The sequence below is a fragment of the Adiantum capillus-veneris genome, chromosome 9 (genome assembly GCF_014529385.1).
Source record: "Adiantum capillus-veneris isolate H3 chromosome 9, ASM1452938v2, whole genome shotgun sequence".
Classification (NCBI taxonomy): Eukaryota; Viridiplantae; Streptophyta; class Polypodiopsida; order Polypodiales; family Pteridaceae; genus Adiantum; species Adiantum capillus-veneris.
Genome location: NC_140939.1, coordinates 105,030,027 through 105,053,410, shown reverse-complemented (window position 1 = coordinate 105,053,410; position 23,384 = coordinate 105,030,027). Strand labels below are relative to the sequence as shown.

Genomic DNA, 23,384 nt, shown 5'->3' with positions numbered 1-23,384 from the left:
AGTGCTCTTCTTCAAGGATTGACTATCCATACTATTGTTTTGGATGGAATTGATCTGACTCGGGTAAGGATAATACGATAAAAATTGCCAAACTATGCTGGCAACGATATACGGTTTTGCATGAGAATATTGGCTACTATTGGTTACAGGTAGTGGGAATGTGATAATGTCAGATCCTGTTGATTATGTTGTGGTATACTGTTTGCAGGAAATGTATCATTTATATGCTATCCTTTGGACCTCGGGTCATAGTATGGTATACCGTCTGCTAGCATGGACTCTTGGCTCCATTATTTATCGAATGCTACTGCAGAGTGACCTAATATTAACATATCAATTGCTTTTGGTTGTTGGACTGATTTCTTATAAGCCTGCAATTTGATGCTCAAAACTCTGATTCAGAGCAATACCTTTATGATTTGTAATTCTCTGGTCTGGAAAATTGACACTCTATTTGCATTTTATGATTTTTTCAAGATACTGCTAGTGCTCTATCTATGAGGAATTACCAACAGTTCCTGATGTTAAACTCGTTTCTAAACTCACCTAGGAAATTACCTGAGTCACTTTACTCTATGGAAGAGTGGCTTGACTACTAGAACTGGGACTTGATTAGGGTGTGAGGGAGAGTGGCTGCTCTCTAGCTGACCTTGGCTGTGCTAATGGAAGCAATCGTTTTCTGCTCACATTGGTGGTGTCGTCTAAATTGAGATGACAGGCACTGACATAGCCCCTGGTAATTGGCATTGATTAAAATGTGCACAAACTATTTGCTATTGCTATGTACAGGCTGAGATAATGGACTCTCTTCTTTAGGACCATGGGTAAAATTATGCTACAACATCTGCTAGCATGGATATTGAGGAGGACTATGGATTGTTTGGGGTTATTTCTGGGTTGTTTATGACAGCCTGGACCATGGGTATTGCTGACATAAAGTTTGATTTGGTACAGAGAAATCTGTTGGCTTCGGGTGCTACTGGCCGTATTTATCCGATAGCTAGCATACTGTATAGTCTATGGGTTTTTGCAGGTTATATTGGTTGTTGATATCCGATAACTTTTTTACTTCGTTTATAGGCATTATGGCTTCGAAGGGTATTTGGAGGAAGATATCCAGTAGCTTGCATATATATTTTTTCGTATGCTTTATGTACAGGTACTATCTGTCGTATGGGTCCTGATTTGTGACCGGAGCCGTTCATATGGTTGATAGAATAACAGTGTGATACGGCAATAGCCTCGCCTATTGCTTGTGGGTGTTGGGGATATATACGTAATCTGGCTGGCTGATTACAATATCGGAAAATGAAGACTAAAACCAATATGGTATTTTTCTCATAATACTGATCTATGTGCTTTCTCTTGTGTAAACACCGACTTGCAAGGATTAGAGGAGCTGGGGCATCTTGCGAATGCCATGGGCTGATCCTATTGGTTGTTATGGGTTGCTTCGTTTTGAAGGGATTTGGTATTTATCTCTAACGATGTGTACAGATAACTGGACTGGTTCTCATACTGTGATTTCTGCTGTTTAAAATAGGTTGGTAGGAAAATAAACGGTTTCTTTGGGACATTAAGACAACTGGAGGTGAGAATAACCAATTGGGTATGAGTATTGGCAATGGCTTCTTATACTGTTGCTCTTTTTGAGGTTTTGGCTCGGTATATGGTTCGACTTAACTACTAATGTAATGAAAGACTCTCAACAAAGATTTTTTTTGGGTACGGGCCTTCTCGGACTTTTGAAGGTAAGTATGCTGGCAGCTCTGTGATGGCTGTTGAAAACGTATGCCAGTCAGTGATACCATTTGGCGACCGGTTTTGGATGGCCCTAGAGAATGGGCGGAATAGTATTAGAAACTTTGACACTGTCCATTATTTTTTAACCTAAATTCATATTAAAGATAAAAAACCTTTACTTGGCATTAAAATATATGGTGTAAAACCTTTTAGACCTAACACTCTAAAATTTATTTATTTCTGTAAATTGAGAAAACTGTTGCACATTACTTCCATTTGTACAGCGTGATTAGGTTCTTAAGATAGTACCAGGGTGACATGGATGACAATTAGGTCACCCCAGTTACCTGGTATGCGGTCTGAAAACTAACAAACATTTGTTTTCTTACTTTGGATGCAGGTAAGGGTGTCCTTTCCTTGGCTGTTGTTTTGAGGAGATGTGATGTTGTACACTCTTACTATAAACACTAAATCAGGACCTTCTTTCCCTAATATGGCCTGATATTGTGATGTTTTTTTTTTGGATACGCAATCGAAAAGATTACATGATTTTGTACTATAGACTGTAGACATAGGTCTTTGAAATTTGTCTCATGTGTTATGTATATTGTAAATAGATTAAACTCTCTCTCCCTAAACACATGGGTGGTTTAGGTTTTTTTGACCTATGGCATCAGGACCTAGTCTACAGGACTGTTATCCTTAGGAGATGCAACCTGAAAACTGGATTTTCTAGGATAAGGGGGCTTCCACACAACCATTATGACTTTGGTCTTGGTTGGTTTTAGGATGGAAGACCCACCAACGCCTCTTTTTTAGATCTTACTAACATTGAGATATATTTTTTCAGATTGTCCTGGTCTCTGCTGCTCTTGATCTCTCCACCCTTCCCTTCTCCCTTGCATCACTGCTAGTGATCAAACTTATCCATGACCCTTTGGCGATTTCTTTACTAAACCAATTCTCTAAGGTTACAGAAACCCATGACTCTATCATGAATCTTTTAACCTTTAATGATTGGGTTCTTATCCTCGCCAATCTGGTGGCTTAGACGAAAGAAGGAGTTCTTCACCTTCAAAAGTTGGCTTCTAACCTTGCTGCAATGAATCAATTCATAAATCCGATCTTCTTCAATTCTCGACGAAAAGAGCCAACCTTTCTAACTTCATCAGGAAACTTTGTGGCCTAGCATCTTGTTTTGCCACCTCTAAATCATTTGATCCTGCAAAGGCTCCAAAAAGCCTTTTCTGTAGGGATGATGCTGCTCTTGAAGCAGTAAAAATCATTCAACAAGGACTCAGCTCGTCTAGTGAAACTTCTTTACTAGAGATGGTTCCTAAAGTCTCGAAGAGTTTTCCCTTCTTACCTCCGAGACAGATTGCTATTGAAGGAATAGAGCTGGACCATCAACTTTGGGAACTTCAAAACAAAGCGTTTGTGGCACACATCTCGATTGAGACTTGGGTTTTTCTTGCTACCTTACCTGCCTCCACAAGTGAAGACTGTAGACTGGAGACCCTCAAAGGAGTTCAGTTCTTGGATGAAGGTGATGTCATTAAAGCACCTTTTACTATGCATTTCTTGGATTCAAGGAAATGCCCTATCTTATCTGGCATTTATGTCAGAACCAAGGGTACAATGACCTTCTCTAAACAAAGCAGTGAATTCTATTCTGAATCAATCTGGAACATCTACTGCCCCTACATCAAATGTGCTTGCAAAGCTTTGGATGCAAAAGCTGATTGTGAGAGCAACATCCTTTGGTTTGATCATGCAATTTGGTTCCTCCTCAACCATCTGGAGGACCTCTTCCCATCACACACAGAGGAGCATTTTCTCCCTATTATTTTTTCTTGGCTTGGAGATCAGGCAAGGGAAGCTGTGCGGGCCCAGATCGCGTACCTTCACTTCAGGAACTTCATGTACGAGGCTCTGAAAGAATTAAAGTTAGACGCACCTAGTCATCTGCTCTCTAATCTAAGTGCTTCTAAAGGCATCAAACATATCCCATCCCTGCTCAAACCTTCTTTAGATGCAGAAGAATCCCCTAACCTCAAAAGGCCTATGCTAACTAGTTCTGCTTCGCACTCGATCACATCTTTTTTATCCCCTTCTTCTACACCAGGGTCCTCCGATGGACGTAAAAAGCTAGAAGCTATGTCAAAGGGAGAGGGAAGAACCTCCCTATCAAGAAAATGTTCCTGTATTACTGTTTCAGATTTATCGAACATCCTCTAGGAAGCTGCTATTTTGCAAGGAAGGAAATCTAAAGAAGCACATTGTTCATTGCCACTTTTCGAATCGGATTTTTGATTGGTTTTCTCCAAAAAGTCTAATACAGTATGCTTTTTTGCAATTGTTTAACAATACTGATCTTATAGGCGAAGTGACTTTTGATTGGACCTTTGATCCTCCCCTAAAGAATTATATCTATTCTACAGAATTTCTTACTGCAAACACAAAACCAAGATGTATATGCTCACTTTTTGTGAACTATTGTTCTGACTTTCGTGATTTTGGACAACACGTATGTACTACAGATTTGTCGCTTATTCAGTCAAAAAGTATCAAGGATCTATTGAGCAAAGGTTTGAATCATATCCCGCTCCAACCACTAAATTCTCACTTGGCTCTTGCCGCACTACTTACTTGCTTGACTGACATAGTCAAGCTATTAAAGTTAGATAGTCTACAACATGCTAGAATGACTGACTTTTTAACATCTTACTTTCAAACGTGTGTCGAATCAATCCCATCTGCATGGATTAGCTAAGAGGCTACATGGCTTTCTCCCTCATTATCCTCAATGATCCATAAACTAAAAAAGGATTGGTCTGTGGTGGGACTTGACAAAGCCCCTCATATACCAACATTTATTTGTAAACACTTAGCCAGAATAATGGCTCAGTCTAGACTTCAAGGACCAGAATTTATGCTTTCAGAAATGTGTCCGGAAGACACCATCCAATACTTGGACTATTCCTTAAGGTACTTTAAACTATGTACTCAAAGTTCGAAAATTCCTATACTCTTTCCCACATATAAGAGTCACAAACACAAGTTTAGGTGGATTTCGGATGCCTCCAACTGTGTCATGTTACATGCTACAGATATAATCACAGCCTGCCTCAATCTAATTCTCATTGACTTTAATACCATTTGTGAGGAAAAGTTTGTGGCAGTTAAGACTTTCACTGGCCTTGTAGAAAATAACTTCTGGCTCGTGAAAAACTCAACGGAGGTATTTATTAATCTCCCACAATACATTTTCTCGATGTTTACAGCTGATATTATGCAATGTTATGAAAACATATCACTGTTTGGGCCCTCTGGACTACTCAATGTTCTACAACAAATCAATACGATGGTGTTTAGAAAAAGAAATGAGATGGGACAACACAGTATTTCTTTGGCTCGCAGCCCTAGATGGGTAAAAAACACATAAAAAGGGCCACCTACTCACTATGATCTGTACAATCTAATGGAGATTATTGAATGGCTTTTTTGGAATTGCTTCATCGAACTCGGGGAACAATGCTTTCAACAAATACATGGGATCCCTACGGGCTTCTCATGTTCACCTATTATGTGCAATCTCTACCTAGCTTTCTTTGAGTATAAATGGATTCTTAAACAATGCGAGACAACTGATACTCCCATTAATCTAACACACTGTTTAAACATACCTATAGATATATGGATGATTTGTTAAGTCTGAATAATCTTGGTTTTAAGCAATGCTTGCCAGAAATCTATCCCATTACGCTTAAGATTGAACCTACCTTCATGGAATGCATGAAGGTGGACAACGAGTATATGGTCACTAAAACAGTTTTTCTCAATCTGGAGTCGTCACTTTGTTCTCCACAAAGGAAATTATATCACGGAATTCTCTTGGAAAAGATACAAGCTGCACCTTGGCTTGGTGGATTTTGTCAGGAAGAAGAGTAACTGTCCTTATATGATAGCAATAAAAACCTGTCTGGGCATGATTTATCTTATTATGTACTCATCCTCAGATTAGTTCATTGCATTTCGGGCAATATGTCATCTGATAAAGAAGTATGTTGCTAATGGGTTTGCTGCAAAAGCACTGCTTAGCACTATTAGGAATTTCCTTAATAAAAACCCTTGGACACTATGTTTGGCAGAAAAAGGGAAAGTTATTGAACTTCTAGAACTCTCTCACTAGTACACTGGTCGTAGGGGAGGTCTCACCACCTGGTGATGACCCCCCTCACCAGATGGTAGGCCTTTCCCTGGGTAAGGGTGGGTCTCTCTCTCTCTCTCTCTCTCTCTCTCTCTCTCTCTCTCTCTCTCTCTCTCTCTCTCTCTCTCTTTCTTTCTGCATCCTGCTAGAGCTTTGTTAGACTATTTATACTGAATTAACTCTTTTCCTTTAAATTACCTCTGAACGAGTTTGACTCCCTTTCCCCTTTTTGGATTCTCTCTCTTACTTTGTATCTAGCTTTGCCAATGATAATCGAGCTCTGTAGCTTGTGCTATGTGGGAAATAGGATCTGCCCTCTAATAAGTACCCCATGAAAAAAAGACCTTTGTGAGAACTATCTCCTAATTGGATGAACTTGAAAATAAAAATCTTTTGCATTATAGGCCTTTCACATAATGGGCTTTTGATGTAACTTGTGGGAGTGGGGACTGTCGACGAGTCTTCCTGGTTGAATGCACGTGGGCTGTTAAACATGCCTTGCTATCTTGGCTCTAGCGCATGCTATTTGGGGAGATGGATGGCCTGGATATTGCGCTACACCCGCGGCGAGTTAAAGCCCTTATACAGCTACTTGACATTCCTCCAATTATAGGCCGAATGCATTGGAGACGATCCGATGCAAATGGGCAGCTTTATAAAGGTGAGCCATTCGCTCACTTAGTTCTTCATTCCACAGAAAGTGTGTGTGTGTTTTCTCACTGTGTATATTACATTCACTAATACCTTCTTCAAGCTACACCTAAGGGCTACGAAGCATGGCCACAAGCAAAAAATCGATGGTCGAATCTAATGAGGTTGGGATGAGGTTTCTTTTCAGCAGAAATGTATGCTCTTGCTTGTCTTCACTATGGATTAGTAGGAAGGATTTGATCTCCTCGATGGGGAGTTTTTGAATTATTTGTAGCATCGATTACATTTGATGTTATTAAACACTTAATATGTGTAGCAAAACACAATGAAAACGTTGTACACTTATATTTTAGGTATCTGAATGGTATTTTGTTTCTGCAAATTGGTATGGATTTGTTGATCTTGAGTATGGTTTGGTAAAGAAAGGTATGTTCTCCCACATGGGATGAGTCTAGAGTGTATGTAACATCGGTTGCGATCTGCTGCATACTAGTGCTCTTCTTCAATGATTGACTATCCATACTATTGTTTTGGATGGAATTGATATGGCCCGGGTAAGGATAATACGGTAAAAATTGCCAAACTATGCTGGCAACAATATACGGTTTTGCATGAGAATATTGGCTACTATTGGTTACAGGTAGTGGGAATGTGATAATGTCGGATCTTGTTGATTATGTTGTGGTATACTGTTTGCAGGAAATGCATCATTTATATGCTATCCTTTGGACCTCAGGTCATAGTATGGTATACCGTCTGCTAGCATGGACTCTTTGGGTTACTAGGGACTGTTTTTGGTTGGATCTGAGGGTTCCTTTCAGCCTGGACTACGGGACTTTTTATGACATATATGTCGGTATTATAGAGATCTATTTGCATGCTTCAAGTGTTACTGGCTGTTGATGAAATTTCTTTTGCTAACCATAATTGGCCTAATCTGGTTATGAAGCAGAACCAATCTACCTTCTTCTGCAGGTAGGATAAGTGATGCTACTAGGTATTTGTGCACAATATGCTGTACGACTATTCTTTGGTTTTTTGGTGTGGATTGATACTCCTAGCTGTGGATATGACCTATCTCCCATTATGGGTACTATACCTTTACTAGCTCTAGACAGCTGTATACTGCTCCATATGGTTGGCAAATCTACCTCTCGGATTACCTGACTAATGGTTGGCTCCATTATTTATCGAATGCTACTGCAGAGTGACCTAATATTAACATATCAATTGCTTTTGGTTGTTGGACTGATTGCTTATAAGCCTGCAATTTGATGCTCAAAACTCTGATTCAAAGCAATACCTTTATGATTTGTAATTCTCTGGTCTGGCAAATTGACACTCTATTTGTATTTTATGATTTTTTCAAGATACTGCTAGTGCTCTATCTATGAGGAATTACCAGCAGTTCCTGATGTTAAACACATTTCTAAGCTCACTTGGGAAATTACATGAGTCACTTTACTCTATGGAAGAGTGGCTTGACTACTAGAACTGGGACTTGATTAGGGTGTGAGGGAGAATGGCTGCTCTCTAGCTGACCTTGGCTGTGCTAATGGAAGCAATCGGTTTCTGCTCACATTGGTGGTGCCGTCTAAATTGAGATGACAGGCACTGACATAGCCCCCTGGTAATGTATCTGACATTTACTAAGCTAGGCATTGATTAAAATCTGCACAAACTATTTGCCATTGTTATGTACGGGCTGAGATAATGGACTCTCTTCTTTAGGACCATGGGTTAAATTATGCTACAACATCTGCTAGCATGGATATTGAGGAGGACTATGGATTGTTTGGGGTTATTTCTGGTTTGTTTATGTGACAGCCTGGACCGTGGGTATTGCTAACATAAAGTTTGATTTGGTACAGAGAAATATGATGGCTTCGGGTGCTACTGGCCGTATTTATCCTATAGCTAGCATACTGTATAGTCTATGGGTTTTTGCAGGTTATATTGGTTGTTGATATCCGATAACTTTTTTACTTCGTTTTTACAGGCATTATGGCTTCAGAGGGTATTTGGAGGAAGATATCCAGTAGCTTGCATATATATTTTTTCGTATGCTTTATGTACAGGTACTATCTGTCGTATGGGTCCTGATTTGTGACCGGAGCCGTTCATATGATTGATATAATAACATTGTGATACGGCAATAGCCTCACCTATTGCTTGTGGGTGTTGGGGATATATACGTAATCTGGCTGACTGATTACAACATCGGCAAATGAAGACTAAAACCAACATGGTATTTTTCTCATAATACTGATCTATGTGCTTTCTCTTGTGTAAACACCGACTTGCAAGGATAATTAGAGGAGCCGAGGCATCTTGCCAATGCCATGGGCTGATCCTACTGGTTGTTATGGGTTGCTACCTTTTGAAGGGATTTGGTATTTATCTCTAACGATGTGTACAGATAACTGGACTGGTTCACATACTGTGATTTTTGTTGTTTAAAATAGGTTGGTAGGAAAATAAACGGTTTCCTTTGGGACATTAAGACAATTGGAGGTGAGAATAACCAATTGGGTATGAGTATTGGCAATGGCTTCTTATACTGTTGCTCTTTTTGAGGTTTTGGCTCGGTATGTGGTTCGACTTAACTACTAATGTAATGAAAGACTCTCAACAAAGCTTTTTTTTGGGTACGGGCCTTCTCGGACTTTTGAAGGTAAGTATGATGGCAGCTTTGTGATGGCTGTTGAAAACATATGCCAGTCAGTGATACCATTTGGCGACCGGTTTTGGATGGCCCTAGAGAATGGGCGGAATAGTATTAGAAACTTTGACACTGTCCATTATTTTTTAACCTAAATTCATATTAAAGATAAAAAACCTTTACTTGGCATTAAAATATATGGTGTAAAACCTTTTAGACCTAACACTCTAAAATTTATTTGTTTCTGTAAATTGAGAAAACTGTTGCACATTACTTCCATTTGTACAGCTTGATTAGGTTCTTAAGATAGTACCAGGGTGACATGGATGACAACTAGGTCACCCCAGTTACCTGTTATGCGGTCTGAAAACTAACAAACAGTTGTTTTCTTACTTTGGATGCAGGTAAGGGTGTCCTTTCCTTGGCTGTTGTTTTGAGGAGATGTGATGCTGTACACTCTTACTGTAAACACTAAATCAGGACCTTCTTTCCCTAATATGGCCTGATACTGTGATGTATTTTTTTGGATACGCAGTCGAAAAGATTACATGATTTTGTACTATAGACTATAGACATAGGTCTTTGAAATTTGTCTCATGTGTTATGTATATTGTAAATAGATTAAACTCTCTCTCTCTCTCTCTCTATCTCTCTCTCTCTCTCTCGTTGGTGTACCACAAACCTTCAAGGCGTAAGCATAGATTACTGCATTCTGCACTCTCCTCCTAAAGCATGTTCGTTGTGTGTGTGTGTGTGTGTGTGAAACATGTATGCATGTTCACTCTTTATTGCTCATGCATGAGGCGTCCTGCACACCACTGAAAATTTCTCTTGCTCTTCATCTTCTTCTGGCATGCAAGTATGTAGAGCGTTTACATGGTAGGATTTGCAAGATAATAGCCATCCAATTTGTTGCTTCACTGGCATAGTATTTCATGAGAGCGGAGTCATGGCAATGGACGGCCAAGGCATATGATGGGCAACATAAATGACAAGCTGATGTCGAATAGGGGGATGCACGACTAGTGGTGGATAGAGGTGCACAAAACAAGGCAGCGCATACGAGATGAGTTGAGTTGGTGGTGTAGTGGGTGGAGGGATGAAAAGGGAAGGCGAGAGGTGGGGGAATCTTTTGATGATTGAATTTATTTAACAAAGAGCCAGTAGGTGCTACCCATTTAGAAGATAAAAGATTAACGAGAATCTTCAAAAGATGCCGTCACTCGAATTGCAAAGAAGGAAAAAATTGAAGCCGTCTCTCTCTCTCTCTACTTAGAGAACGTGCAGTTGCCTCTTCTTCTTGCGGATATTGCATGTAAGGAAGCCTTTGAAATCTTTGCTCCTACACAATGTGAGGAACATGTGCGTGAGGGGTCTCTCTCTCTCTCTCTCTCTCTCTCTCTCTCTCTACATGCAAAGAGAGCAGTTATATGGTAAGTGCTCGCAAGACATTAGCATGGGAGAGATGTGATTCAAAGGTTATTCGAGAGACAAATTTTTCTTGGGGGTGCTTTCGGTAGACACAGAAGCACATCATATGGAAGCTTTGGCTATTCTCACAATGAAGAGGAGGAAAGAGATCGAGGATAGAATAGGAGGGGGTGATAAAAAGGGGAGGATGGGGCGTTGGCAAAAGAAAAGGAGGGGTTTGGGAGTGTGCGTGCTCTCTCTCTCTCTCTCTCTCTCTCTCTCTCTCTCTCTCACACACACACACACACACACACACACACACACACACACACACACACACACTCATATTCACGTTGAGGGCACACACTCTCAATAAGCTTGCAGAGCTATGGCATACCTTCAAAAGGCGAGCTAGGCGAGGCATCATGCTTTGCGTGAAGGAAGCAATAGAGGTAGGCAAGGATTGAAATAGTAGATGCGGTAGCATCTCGACAAGTATTGATTTTGGCCTGCTAAAGGCCTTAGTATCCATATGGATGAAGGTCGTTCAAATTTGTTTGCTTGACATGTGTCCCTTTAAAAATCAAAGAGAAAGAAAGCATTTCCTTTCAAATGCTATTTCCCAAAGCTACTGTCATTTTTTTGCATGCTGAAAAAGACTAAAGAACAAAAGATTAAAGAGGTTGCATAGAAGTTTGATCCATATATGATGTAAAGTATTGATTCAATTTATTTTTTTCATACTCACTTGTAAAGAGTCCTTTTATTTAAAGACTTCATCGAGATTCATTTTATTAATATATTAAATTGCTTTATTATTCTCTATGCTTATTAAATCTATCTTTTTTAATGACAACATTAATATGTTCTTTTGTTTTAGTTTTAATGTGTTTTTTATTTTATTGTTTCTAAATTTTTTATATAATAATGTATAATGTGCACCTTTCAATTAAGTGAAGTTTTTTTTGATATATAAACCATTCGAGATTACGGTTGGGTTCACGAGAGCCGATGAAAGACATTCAAAAAGGAATGTGCCTTCACCATGGAGGCAGGGCCTCATCACTATATCACACGGTCATGCTCAAATGGGATTAATGGCGGAGGAGGAAAACGTGGGGTGCGCCAATCGTGCATCATCAAATTCGACAATTGCCCCAAATTTACTAGTCTGCCCGAATTTACTAATCGGCCCACATTTACAATATGACATACTCGAATTCCTTATATTTCAACGAACGCGTGAAAGCGTAGTGGTTAGTGCACATGGCTCGCAATGGAGAGGTTGCGGGTTCAAGACATGGGGTGCGGACTGCCCCGAATTTACTTTTCTCCCCGAATTTATCAAATGTCCCGAATTTATAAATGTGTATCTGACGGTCCGAATCACCTCAACCGTAGATCCCATTTGAAGTTGCCCGTGTGAGATAGTGTGGAGGGCTTTCCATTGGCACAAAAGGAAATTATACTTCTCTGGACCCACAAAAAATAAGCAAGCCTTCTCCTCCTCAGAAGAGTAGCTCTATCGTTCGATTTTCAGCACCGAATGTTGATCGGTGTGATTAAATTGAATCCTATAGCTACGTACTCAGCAATACTACCAGTACACTACAACTCATTGGATGTCAAAATCGTACATAATACATTTTATAGAGTTATCTTTATCCCTTGTGAATGAAGAGAGAGATGGAAAAAGAGTACACCGACTCTTGTGAATTTAGCTTACGTATGTATAATGAATATTATAATGTATTTTTTTATTTTATTTTGTTTTCAAATGATAATGTGCAATGTGCATCTTTCACTTCATTATCTAAATGATACCTTTTTTAATATATAAACCATTTGTGATTTTATATGTAAAATGGATAACATAGTTTTATATTAAAATACAATAAAAATTTAAAGTGATTGTAGACATTAGTTTCCATAAATCTCATTCCTCCTTTAAGTTACTAGGCATTAGTGTAGAAACTAAATGCTTTGAAAGGCACAACATTACAACGAAGGCACAACATTCCGTTGTAATCTTGTGCGAAGCTAGCAGCGTGTGCCTGGAGTTCAAACGTTAACAAAGGAGGGTCTGGAATTGCGATCGCCATGCAGCAGGTACTCATGCGATCGAAATTCAGCAGTTACATGTACTCTGCTGTTTCATGTCGCTCATCGTGCATGGTCAGGGAGAAGGCAATGAGACAGAAGTGACGTGGGAAGATCAGCAAAACATAAACACATTTGGCCGCCTCAACAACAAGTTTCATGAGCTTGAAGATGACATTAAGCTTAAGAAGGTTAGTGGGCGCTCATGGTTCATCATCTTTTTCTCTCAGTGTTTGTACTTTTCTTTCGTTCTTCTTCATGAACCTTATCCGACCTTCAGTGCACTATTCTCTGGCTAAATTTCGTAGTTCAGGACATGGAAGTTTCTGTACGGTGCACGAATGCCCATATCACAAAAATAAAACGCACTGTACGATCTCACAGTAAGATCAATGGAACCTAGGTTTCAAAAAACCACATCGTACGAATCTAACTGTATGATATAACTAGTAGTACACAGTATTTTTCTGTACGAAACTGTACCTTACATTACAGTACAACCTGATCCAACAAAGTATTTAAGCTTGGTTTGAATAAACTAGTCTTGCTTGGTGGGCCTTGCTATATAACAACTATAGAATATAAAGGACATATGTTTACTATCTAGCACTAAAGGAAACAAGATTGTGACTAACTCGGCAACGATGACACTGATGACACTGCCTGAGAGGGTAATACATTTAGAAATGTTATATATTTTTGGTCAGAGACAAAGTTAAGTGGAATCAATTAGTAGAGATTATAGGGGTGATTTTTAAGAGAGTTAGTTGAGTTTTAAAGAGAAGCATGCACATTTTAAAATTGTTATTGTGTTCATGGGAGGATACAAAGTTAAGTGCATCAATGAATTGCAACAAGAAATGAGGTGCTTTATTGACCTGCAATATTGTACTTGTGCTTTTTGATTGTCGACTCTATAGGCTGATATTTGAGTCAAGCTACAAAAAAGCAATGTGAATAGTTAAACATATCGTCTTATAATGAAACCTCACAGGCTGAAAGTGCAAAATATACAGTGCACATTATGCAGAGGTGCCATACAAAAGTATGCTGGAGAGTTGGCACTGTGGTCTCTTAAAAAAATTATAAGAAATGAAAGCCGTGCCTTGCCCCGTAGCGTTTATGTGTTGCACCAGGCAAACGCATGCGCATGAGAAATTGGATGCAAATAATGGACCTTGTAGTGTTTTCGAGCTAGAGATGCGCTTGCAATCACAACATCCAGTGTTGTGAATATGTCCTCCCTGCCATACACAAAACACACATTAAGACAAATACAAAAGATGTAGGATATTGATTAAGCTTAAAGAGAAGCAGATGTAACTTTATGTTCTATGTCATTTGATCAATATTAGCTTCTCTCTCTCTCTCTCTCTCTCTCTCTCTCTCTCTCTCTCCCTCTTGTAAGCTACTTCCGTCGTCAATTTTGTCTTCTTGGCTCCATGCTGACTAACTTGCATTATGTATCCTCCTGTCCATGATAATGGGCGTCTTGAGTTCGATGTCCCCATAGGAGAAGGCATTATATTGCAAAGTATTTATAAAATCACAATTGGATTCCATGTCCTTGCTTACAACTCCTTGATTAAGAGCTTTGAGAATATTTGCATATACTTTGTCCCTATTTGCGTACAATTTTATTTTTCTAAGCATTCTTATGATTCCATACTAATCCCAACATAGCTCCCGATGCCTAATTCTCAAGATTTACCCCCATTCTTTTCTGCGATGTTGCCCATATAGCAGCAAGCTGGACAGAATCGAAAGTAGTACCGGAGACCTTGCAAAACCTGGTTATATTTCGCAGATCATCAAGCTGGAAGATACTTCGGATGCTTCCCGACGTGATGAGCACTCTCAAAGATCAGATATTTCATGCGATCAAGCGGCCATGGCAGAGGTCTGTTCTAGTTCTACTAAAACATAAGATATCAGATTTCAATCGATGATCAAATATCTGGAGTCGAATCACAAAAACTCATTGCCTTTGCAAAATATAACCGAACTCATCAAAATACGACCTTGTAAACCCTGGTTATATTTCGCAAATCATCAAGCTGGAGAGTAAATCATTTATTTCGTGTGATCAAGCCATTGCAGAGGCTTGTTCTAGTGCTACTGAAACGGAAGATATCAGATGTCAATAATTGATTAGTTGGCCTAATTACGAGTCGAATCACCAAAACTCATTGCCTTTGGCTCACTAAGTAAATATGAACGAACTCAGATGAGTGCAATAGTAGGGTCTCTCTCTCTCTCTCTCTCTCTCTCTCTTTCTCTCTCTCTCTCTCTCTCACACACACACACACACACACACACACACACAAACCTGCTGCTTCTGGGGATCAACCTGTGAATTGCCTGTACTGGTGCCTGTGGAGAAGTTCGAAGTACTGGTGGACGTCTCTGTGTTCTACGAACTGCTTGTACTGGTGCACGTTTCTGTCTTCTGGGAACCTACGATGCTGTAACAGACTTGGACACTCCAAGTCAAGAATCAATCACTACAGCACCAAATAACCACTTCAAACAATTCACAGATCACAATAGATTTTACACTGGCCCGGCGGAGTTCCGTGCCTAGAGATATTGGCCCCAAAGACTGGCGCCCCTTTCAGTATTTCTTTTTGTATTAATCAATCATCAAAGTACAAGAGAGCGGTTAGGGTTTCACTCTCAGACTCTGCGTCCAGATGCCCTGAGAAGTGAGGCCCTCACCACTAATTTAAAGGTTACAAGGGATGCCCAAAAGCAGAGCCCCAAAAGCTTGACAGCAAAAACAGATTCTCTCTCTCTCTCTCTCAATGAGAGTCAGCAAAAAGCAAGTTCTCTTTTTCTCTTTCTTTCTCCCAAATCAAAGCGAAAAGCTGAGATTTGCGTTTTTTTTTTTTTTATAATAATATTCCGCCTCCGCGATTTTCGGAAATTAGGGTTTCTGGCAGAAATTAGGGTTTGCAGGAATTTTAGGGTTTTTGGCAGAAATTAGGGTTTCTGCTGTCCACCACGTCATCACTTTGTGACATACCCCCCTCTTGAAAGCATTGTAATCGACCGCGATTACGGCTGCAAAACCGACAAAAGCCATAAACCGTCTTAGCAGACACTGACTGTTAGTACCTACGTACTAGGAACACACATCTAGCACATGTACAAAATCGACAGTCACATCACACGACATCACCAGACATCACAGGACATCACATGACATTCAACATTCATTCGGATCTTAGACCATGATTTATCGGCAATGTAGCTAGCAATCACATCTAGGTCCAATCGGGACCTCAACGATGTCCGATTGTCTAACCCCTATTGCAACCATGTCTATTCGAGATCAATCAGACCAAAATGCTGCAGTCATTTCGGCTATCAGTTCCTGCACTCACAAGAAGTCAAGAACAAATCAGTATCATAATCAGGAATTCCATTTCATAAAGTCATCCAGCAGAATAATGCCAGCTCTTAGTATCCCTGAAGCTCAAAGAGACATCAGTGACTTTAGTATCCAAAATCGAGGCATCTGTTGACAAGGGAGCGGAGTGACTCCCCTCTTGTGCATCCCACTACACCAGATCCAGATCTCCGGCCAAGCTGAATTCTGGATTCCGTTTGGAGTAGACTATGCTAAACCAAAACATCGAGGTAAAGTTTCACAATCCGAGGAGTATTTGCTAGGTCCTCCTCCTCCATCCACTTCGCATCAAATGCAGGAAAGTTCTTGAACTAAACCAAGAACCCGCCTTCGGACTTTACCTTTCTTCGTATCATTATGTGCCAAAATCTGTTCAGGAACAAGGATCTCCTTGTTTTCTTCCACTGTGGGTTGCTCATCAGGCTCCCCATCATCAGGCACATCACCCTTAACAGGGTTCAAGAGACTCACATGCAATGCATTGTGAATCCTCCAAGTATCTGGCAGTTCCAATGGGAAGGAGACATCATTTATCTTGTCGGTGATCTGGAAAGGTCCGTAGTATCACATACTAAGCTTTGGAAAAAGCCTCTCCTTTCCCTTTTTCTTTCGCAGGCGTGCCTTCTCAAAAGTAAGAGCACCTAATCATCCTCCTTCAATTTCAAGTCGCGACGATGGCGATCCGCTGCCTTTTTCTGTCGTTCTTGAGACTCCTGTAAAGTCTCGCGAACCTTGGCAAAAGCCGTATCCAAATCTCGCGAATATTCATCCGCTTCCAATATCTAATCTTTCGTGCTCAGGAAGGATGGAACCTTCACAGCACTTTCAACAATCTCACATGGCGTCTTCCCCGTCGAAGAGTGTATCGTGTTATTGTAGGCAAATTCCACCAAAGGTAAGTTCTTTTCCCATTGAGTCTTCTGATCCGAGATACAAGACTTCAATAAATCTAAAATCACTGAATTGGCAATCTCAAATTGCCCGTCAGTCTGCAAGTGGAACGATGACGAGAACTGCAACTGCGTGCCAATGTTCTCCCAAATTGCCTTCCAAAACAAACTCATAAATCTGGGGTCTCTGTCGGAGACAATCGTCTTAGACGTGCCATGTAATCGGAAAATCATCGTGATCATTCTGTGTTCTCGGGAGATAAAAATGAAATCCATTTCAATACTTTCCTAGGGGCGGGTGGGTATGGGTAAAGGCTGTAACAATCCCTGTGCCTTATGCCTGTCAAACTTGACCTTCTGGCATTCCAAGCAACTGCGCACAAACTCTTCCACATCCTTTTTGAGTCTCGGCCCAAAGAAGTATCTCTCTACCCCTTTCATGGTGGTAGCAATGCCGCGGTGACCCGTAAAAGGTGGACAGTGGCATTCAGTCATAACCTTTCCCTCAACGGCTGTGTAACGCACAACATAGTCTTTTTCATCAAGTAGCTTTCCCGAAGGGAGTATCCAGCTACTGTCTCCCCATCCCGTATCCGTGTGAAAATATCTGCAAAATCTGTATCCGTGGCATACTGATCGACCATATCCTCGAAGCTCCTATGATCTATCGCGGAAATAGCCAGAACCAACGGTTTCTGAGACACAGCATCTGCCACCACATTCTTCTGTCCCTGCACATGTACAATCTGGAAGTGGAACTATGACAAGATGTTCGTCCACCGCATCTGCTTTTCCGAAAGCTGCTTCTGTGACAAGAAGTAGCGCAAACTCTGATGGTCTGTAAAGACAGTAAAATCCGCTCCGAGTCGGTAATGCCGCCTCTGAGTAAGAGCATGGATAACCGCCAAAAGCTCTTTCTCATAAATTTGTGCTGTCATCTCCGGCCTAGAGAACAAACGGCTCTCGTAAGCTATGACATGGCCTTCTTGCAGCAAGACCGCACCCAGACTACAACCACAAGCATCACAATATACTTCAAATGACTTCTGCAATTCCAGCAAAGTCAAAATAGGTCCCGTAGTCAATTTCTCTTTCTGTGTCTGAAAGGCAGTCACCTCTGTGGGTCCCCACGAAAAAGGTACTCCTTTCTGTGTCAGGGTATGCAAAGGGGAAGCAACCTCTGCAAACTTTCGTATGAACCGCCTGTAGTACGAACACAATCCCAAGAAGCTTCTAACTTCATGGACATTCCTCAAATCGGGCCAATCACGGATAGTCTCTATCTTGGCCGGGTCCATTTGCACTCCTGCTGCTGACACAATGTGTCCCAAAAAGTGTATCTCTGGTAGGAAAAATTCACTTTTCTTTGCATTAATCACTAACGTGTGATCTCGTAATGCCTGAAAGACTTGAAGCAGATGATCTCTGTGTTCTGCCTCATTCTTGGAGAAAACAATGATGTCGTCAAAGAAAGTGCCAACAAATAGCCTGTACTCTCGAAAAATCCTGTCCATCATCCGGTTAAATGTCGCAGGAGCATTGGTTAAGCCAAAAGGCATCACCAAAAACTCAAATAACCCAAAAGTCGTCCGAAAAGCTGTCTTGTAGACATCTCCTGGCGCTATCCTGATCTGATGATATCCACTCTTCAAGTCAATGCTGCTAAAGCACGAGGATCTCTGTAACTTGTCGAGTATATCATCGATCCTAGGAATCAGAAATCTGTTCTTGATGGTGATTTCGTTGAGAGTGCTATAATCGATGCACATTCTCCAAGATCCGTCTTTCTTCAAAAACCAACAACACTGGAGAGCAATACGGTGAAGTACTAGGTTGGACAAGACCCTTTTCCAAGAGGTCTTTCACTGGGTTCATAATCTTTTCATTCTGTACTCGGCTCACACGATAAGGTGGCCGATTCGGTGGCGTGCTTCCAGGTATCAGATCAATGGTTTGATCTTCAGGCCCTCTGAAAAGCAATCGGCAATAGTGTGGAGAAAAATCTTTGCGTTCTTTTGATCAGGTCAAAACATATTCAACCTTTATCCATCGTTCAATTCTCTTCCAAAAGAATGAGTAAGAAACTGAAGTTCATCAAGTACAATCTCTAAGCCCTTCATTTATCAAAGTCGCTTTCTCGGCCCGGTAGTCAACCACGGCGTAGTTCTTGTGGTACCAAGGGATCCCGAGTAGAACGTCACTCGCGTGCCTTGAACACCCCTGTCATTGCAAACAAAGTTTGCCAATGCTTGGTGTAATGGCAACATCCCATCCGGGTGCCAGTCGAACGACCTCCGCCTGGCGTCAGTCTGTTGGGCGTAATTCCAAATCGAGCTGCCAATTCCAAGTGAAAAGAAGTTGGCCTTGGCTCCTTCAAAAGAGCTTCCTGATCCTTCACTTTGCCCCGAAAGTGGCAAAGTTTGTACTTTCATTCATTAGATTCGGTGCAGGTCCCACGCCATGTGGTACCAGTTCTGTTTTTCTATCTGCCTTTTCTGCCACGTTCCTCAGCTGCTCTCGAACTCTCAGGCCTGTCGTCGTCTTTATCATGCTGTTCTTTCTGTGCCTTTTTAGGGCACTTCGCGGAGATATGTCCCCGTTCCCCGCATCCAAAGCACTTCCTCATTCTACTTTCATTCACAGAAGTCTGTTCGGCTCGTTGTGTCATGGCCTCATGTGTGGGGTAGTTCAGACTGCCAGAGTGAATGGCAAAGCCCCGCTTCGCATGACTCATCAACTCCTGAATAGAAGCTGACTTCTATTCCAAGCAGTGATCTCGGATCTCTGTAGGTAGACCCAAGGTGAACCGCTCAATCTGTTCTCTGAACGAGATCTTCTTGAATGAAGAGGCGGGTAGAAAAGAGTTCCAGAATCTTTCACAATAAGCATTGATTGTATCTTTCTTGGTCGTCCGAAGATGGTTCCAAGCAGCTTGTACATCTCGTTCATATTCTTGCGTCAACCAAGAAGAAATAAAAAGCTTCTTAAATTTCAGCCATTTAACTGGCGCACTCTTGTTAAAAGAAGCGTGGACCACCAAGTACGAGCATTCCCCTTAAGGTAAGAGGTAGCTCTCTGAATCTTGGAGTGCTCTGAATAGCGTTCTTCCGCGAAAGCAATGTCAAACTGCTGAATAAAAGACAAAGCCTTCGAAGCATCTGAGTATCCTGAAAAGTATCAAACTTGATCGAGTGGCCACCTTTCTTAAACTCTCGGACTTTCTTGCTTTTTTCTTCGAGAAAGTCTTACTGGTTGGCTTTGTAAAAATTCTTCTTGTTCGCATAAAACTTTCTGTCATCGGAATCTGAGCTGACTGTAGACGAGTCCTCAAAAGAACTGTCAGTCTCTGGGCGAGATGTAGCCTTCTTCTTGCCCTTTCCGAAGCTTTGTTTCTTACTTCGCTTTTTTTGCTTTTCCTGTCTTCTTCGCTCGAGTCTGAAGAGCTAGAAGAACTGTCAGAAGAAGAAGAAGGACTGGGTACTCCTTCAAATTGAACACGCTTCTTCTGTTTCTTTGCCCTGTCGAATGTCGACCGACGACCCAAATATCTCGGGAAGTCAGTACCTTTCTTCTGCTTTCTGCCGTGCTTTTTATCCTTCTTTTGCACGTCGAAAAGCTGAGCAATCCGTGCATCAACCACGTTCTCCAGTTCCTTCTCCGTATATTTTCTTGGAGGCAGAAGGTTTCTTGAGAGCGGGTTTCGGGAGTGGTGTTGTGGTTCTTTCCCACTCCATCTGTACCTCTTCCAAAGAGGTTTGGTTCATATATTTTGCCATCTTCGGGTCCTTGGCAAAATTGAGCATCATCTTTGTTGCATCGCCAATCAATTGACGACGCTCCATCTCTCGCTGCTCCGCCTGAGTAGCCCTAGGCGGGCCATACTCTCTGTCTGAATCTTCGTTGTGATCCCAGCCCGCATCTCCAGATGCAGAGGGAGTCGGCTGATCATTGTCTGAAGCCATAGGTGCCGCGGAAAAAAAAATTCGGGGATCGGATTTCCCGTAGAAGAGAAATCGGCCGTGCTCTGATACCACTGTAACAGACTTGGACACTCCAAGTTAAGAATCAATCACGACAACACCAAATAACCACTTCAAACAATTCACAGATCACAATAGATTTTACACTGGCCCAGCAGAGTTCCGTGCCTAGAGATATTGGCCCCAGAGACTGGCGCCCCTTTCGGTATTTCTTTTTGTATTAATCAATCATCAAAGTACAAGAGAGCGGTTAGGGTTTCACTCTCAGACTCTGCGTCTAGATGCTCTGAGAAGTGAGGCCCTCACCACTAATTTAAAGGTTACAAGGGATGCCCAAAAGCAGAGCCCCAAAAGCTTGAAAGCAAAAGCAGATTCTCTCTCTCTCTCTCTCAATGAGAGTCAGTAAAAAGCAAGTTCTCTTTTTCTCTTTCTTTCTCCCAAATCAAAGCGAAAAGCTGAGATTTGCGTCGCTCAAAATTTCCCAATTTTTTTTTATTTTTTATTTTTTTATTTTTTAAATATTCCGCCTCCGCGATTTTCGGAAATTAGGGTTTCTGCTGTCCGCCACGTCATCACTTTGTGACACGCTGTATAAGTCTACACTATCTACGTGAGAAGCTGCAGCGACGTTTTTCTATTATTAATCAGTCATTAGCTTTTTGGTAGCGTGAAAGCAACCAGTGAGACGTCGCCACGTGGTGGCTTGTGCGAGCAGATAGGGAAAAAAGAGCCTTTGGCTCGCCAAGTAAACACAGAGATCTTATCTTCAACACACTTTAAAGTAAAGACCAACAGAAAATTGGTGATTTTTAAGTGTAGGCTCAATAAATTCTGGTGATGAGCATTTCCGCGCATCAATGGCTTTAAATTTCATGGCTGTGGCTCCTTCTTCTTCTTGCTTTTTCAAACTTGTGAATTTCTTTAATGGTAAGATTTCTTCTTAATGACGAAAGCTTGCGTTTTCTGGAAAAGGAGACTTAGGTTCACATTCCGTGTTTGGATTCCTTTTGTATGGGACATGAAATCTCTTCTTTGAATTTTGCACCTTATATAGCGAAGTAGGTGAAAGAGGAGTACATAGATATGGTAGCAGACACAAAAGGAGGGTGTTGGAGATTCTATTACCCCCAGATGGTGGTATTTAGGCTACATTTCATCATTCCTGGGCCTTTTTGACCCCCCACATGCATTTAGCCTAGGTTGTCCATTATGTTTTTGAAGGAATATAATTAATTTGGTCATTTAAAATCACTCATACCAGTTATTAGTTGTGCACCTTATTTTGTTCGCCCTAGTATAAGTTTGGCCTAGCACTCTTTTCTTCATGAAGAAAGTGCATGCATAGGCAATAAGAGCAACGAGTCTGATCAGAAGCTTGCTGCCATCCTCTCTAGACTCGGGCATTTTTTACTCTCTTTAGGAGAGGTTTTTTACCCTGGCTTACAATTTTCTACAATTTGCCATGTGGTTAGTTGTATCCAGTTTTTACAGTTTTCAAATTGTCGCCTATGGGCCTGCTATGTAATTAGTGATGTACGTGCCCTCAGAATTGGCACCATTTGGGCGTTTTGAGGGATTTTCCAAGTAATTGAAATCAGCCTCTTTCTTTGAACGGGTGCACGCGCGCACGTGTACACACACACACACACACACACACACACAGAGAGAGAGAGAGAGAGAGAGAGAGAGAGAGAGAGAGAGAGAGAGAGAGAGAGAGAGAGAGAGAGAGAGAGAGAGAGAAGAGAAATGAAGTGACATGAAATGTTATATCAAACGTTTTAATAGGCCAAAATGACCTATGAGACCAAAATGATACAATCCTTGTGGATCTAATCCAATGTCTGGGTACAAAAATAAAACTAAAGTAAGGTAAAGACTAAAATCATCATCAATGCCTGAGGAAGCCCGACATCGGGCGTTGTCCGAGAAAGTTTTGCATCGGTCGTTGAAGAGCTACGTCAATGTCTGCCTCTGTAAATAGTCGTACTGGGCATCTCCCATATTGTGCTAGAAAGCCTTGATCCTCTGATGGAGCCTCCCTCGATGTTGTGGTCGCCCGTAGATGTGGGCATCTAGATCTCCCAAGCTCAATGGTTCTGCCTGGCATCGGGCGTTGTTTGAGAAAGTTTTGCATCGGATGCTGAAGAGCTTCGTCAATGTCCGCCTCCGTAAATAGTCGTACTGGGCGTCTCCCATATCGTGCTAGAATAGCCTTGATCCTCTGATGGAGCCTCGTGGTCGTTCTTATAGACGTGGGCGTCTAGCTCTCTTGAGCTCAATGGTTCTGTCTACTAATATACCTCTGGTGTAAGTGCGCTCTGAAGTT

The 23,384-nt window shown here is 41.3% G+C and overlaps 1 protein-coding gene across 1 annotated transcript in view; it reads left to right on the top strand.

Moving 5' to 3' along the window:
• The first annotated feature begins 12,639 nt into the window (after positions 1–12,639).
• AIP3 (ABI3-interacting protein 3) overlaps positions 12,640–23,384 on the top strand; it is a 102,979-nt gene continuing 92,234 nt past the window's right edge. The window contains exons 1-2 of the mRNA XM_086519917.1: positions 12,640–12,785; positions 12,857–12,967. Of these exons, the coding sequence (XP_086376043.1) occupies positions 12,777–12,785; positions 12,857–12,967 (120 nt within the window). The 5' untranslated portion in view covers positions 12,640–12,776. The remainder of the gene's footprint in view (positions 12,786–12,856; positions 12,968–23,384) is intronic.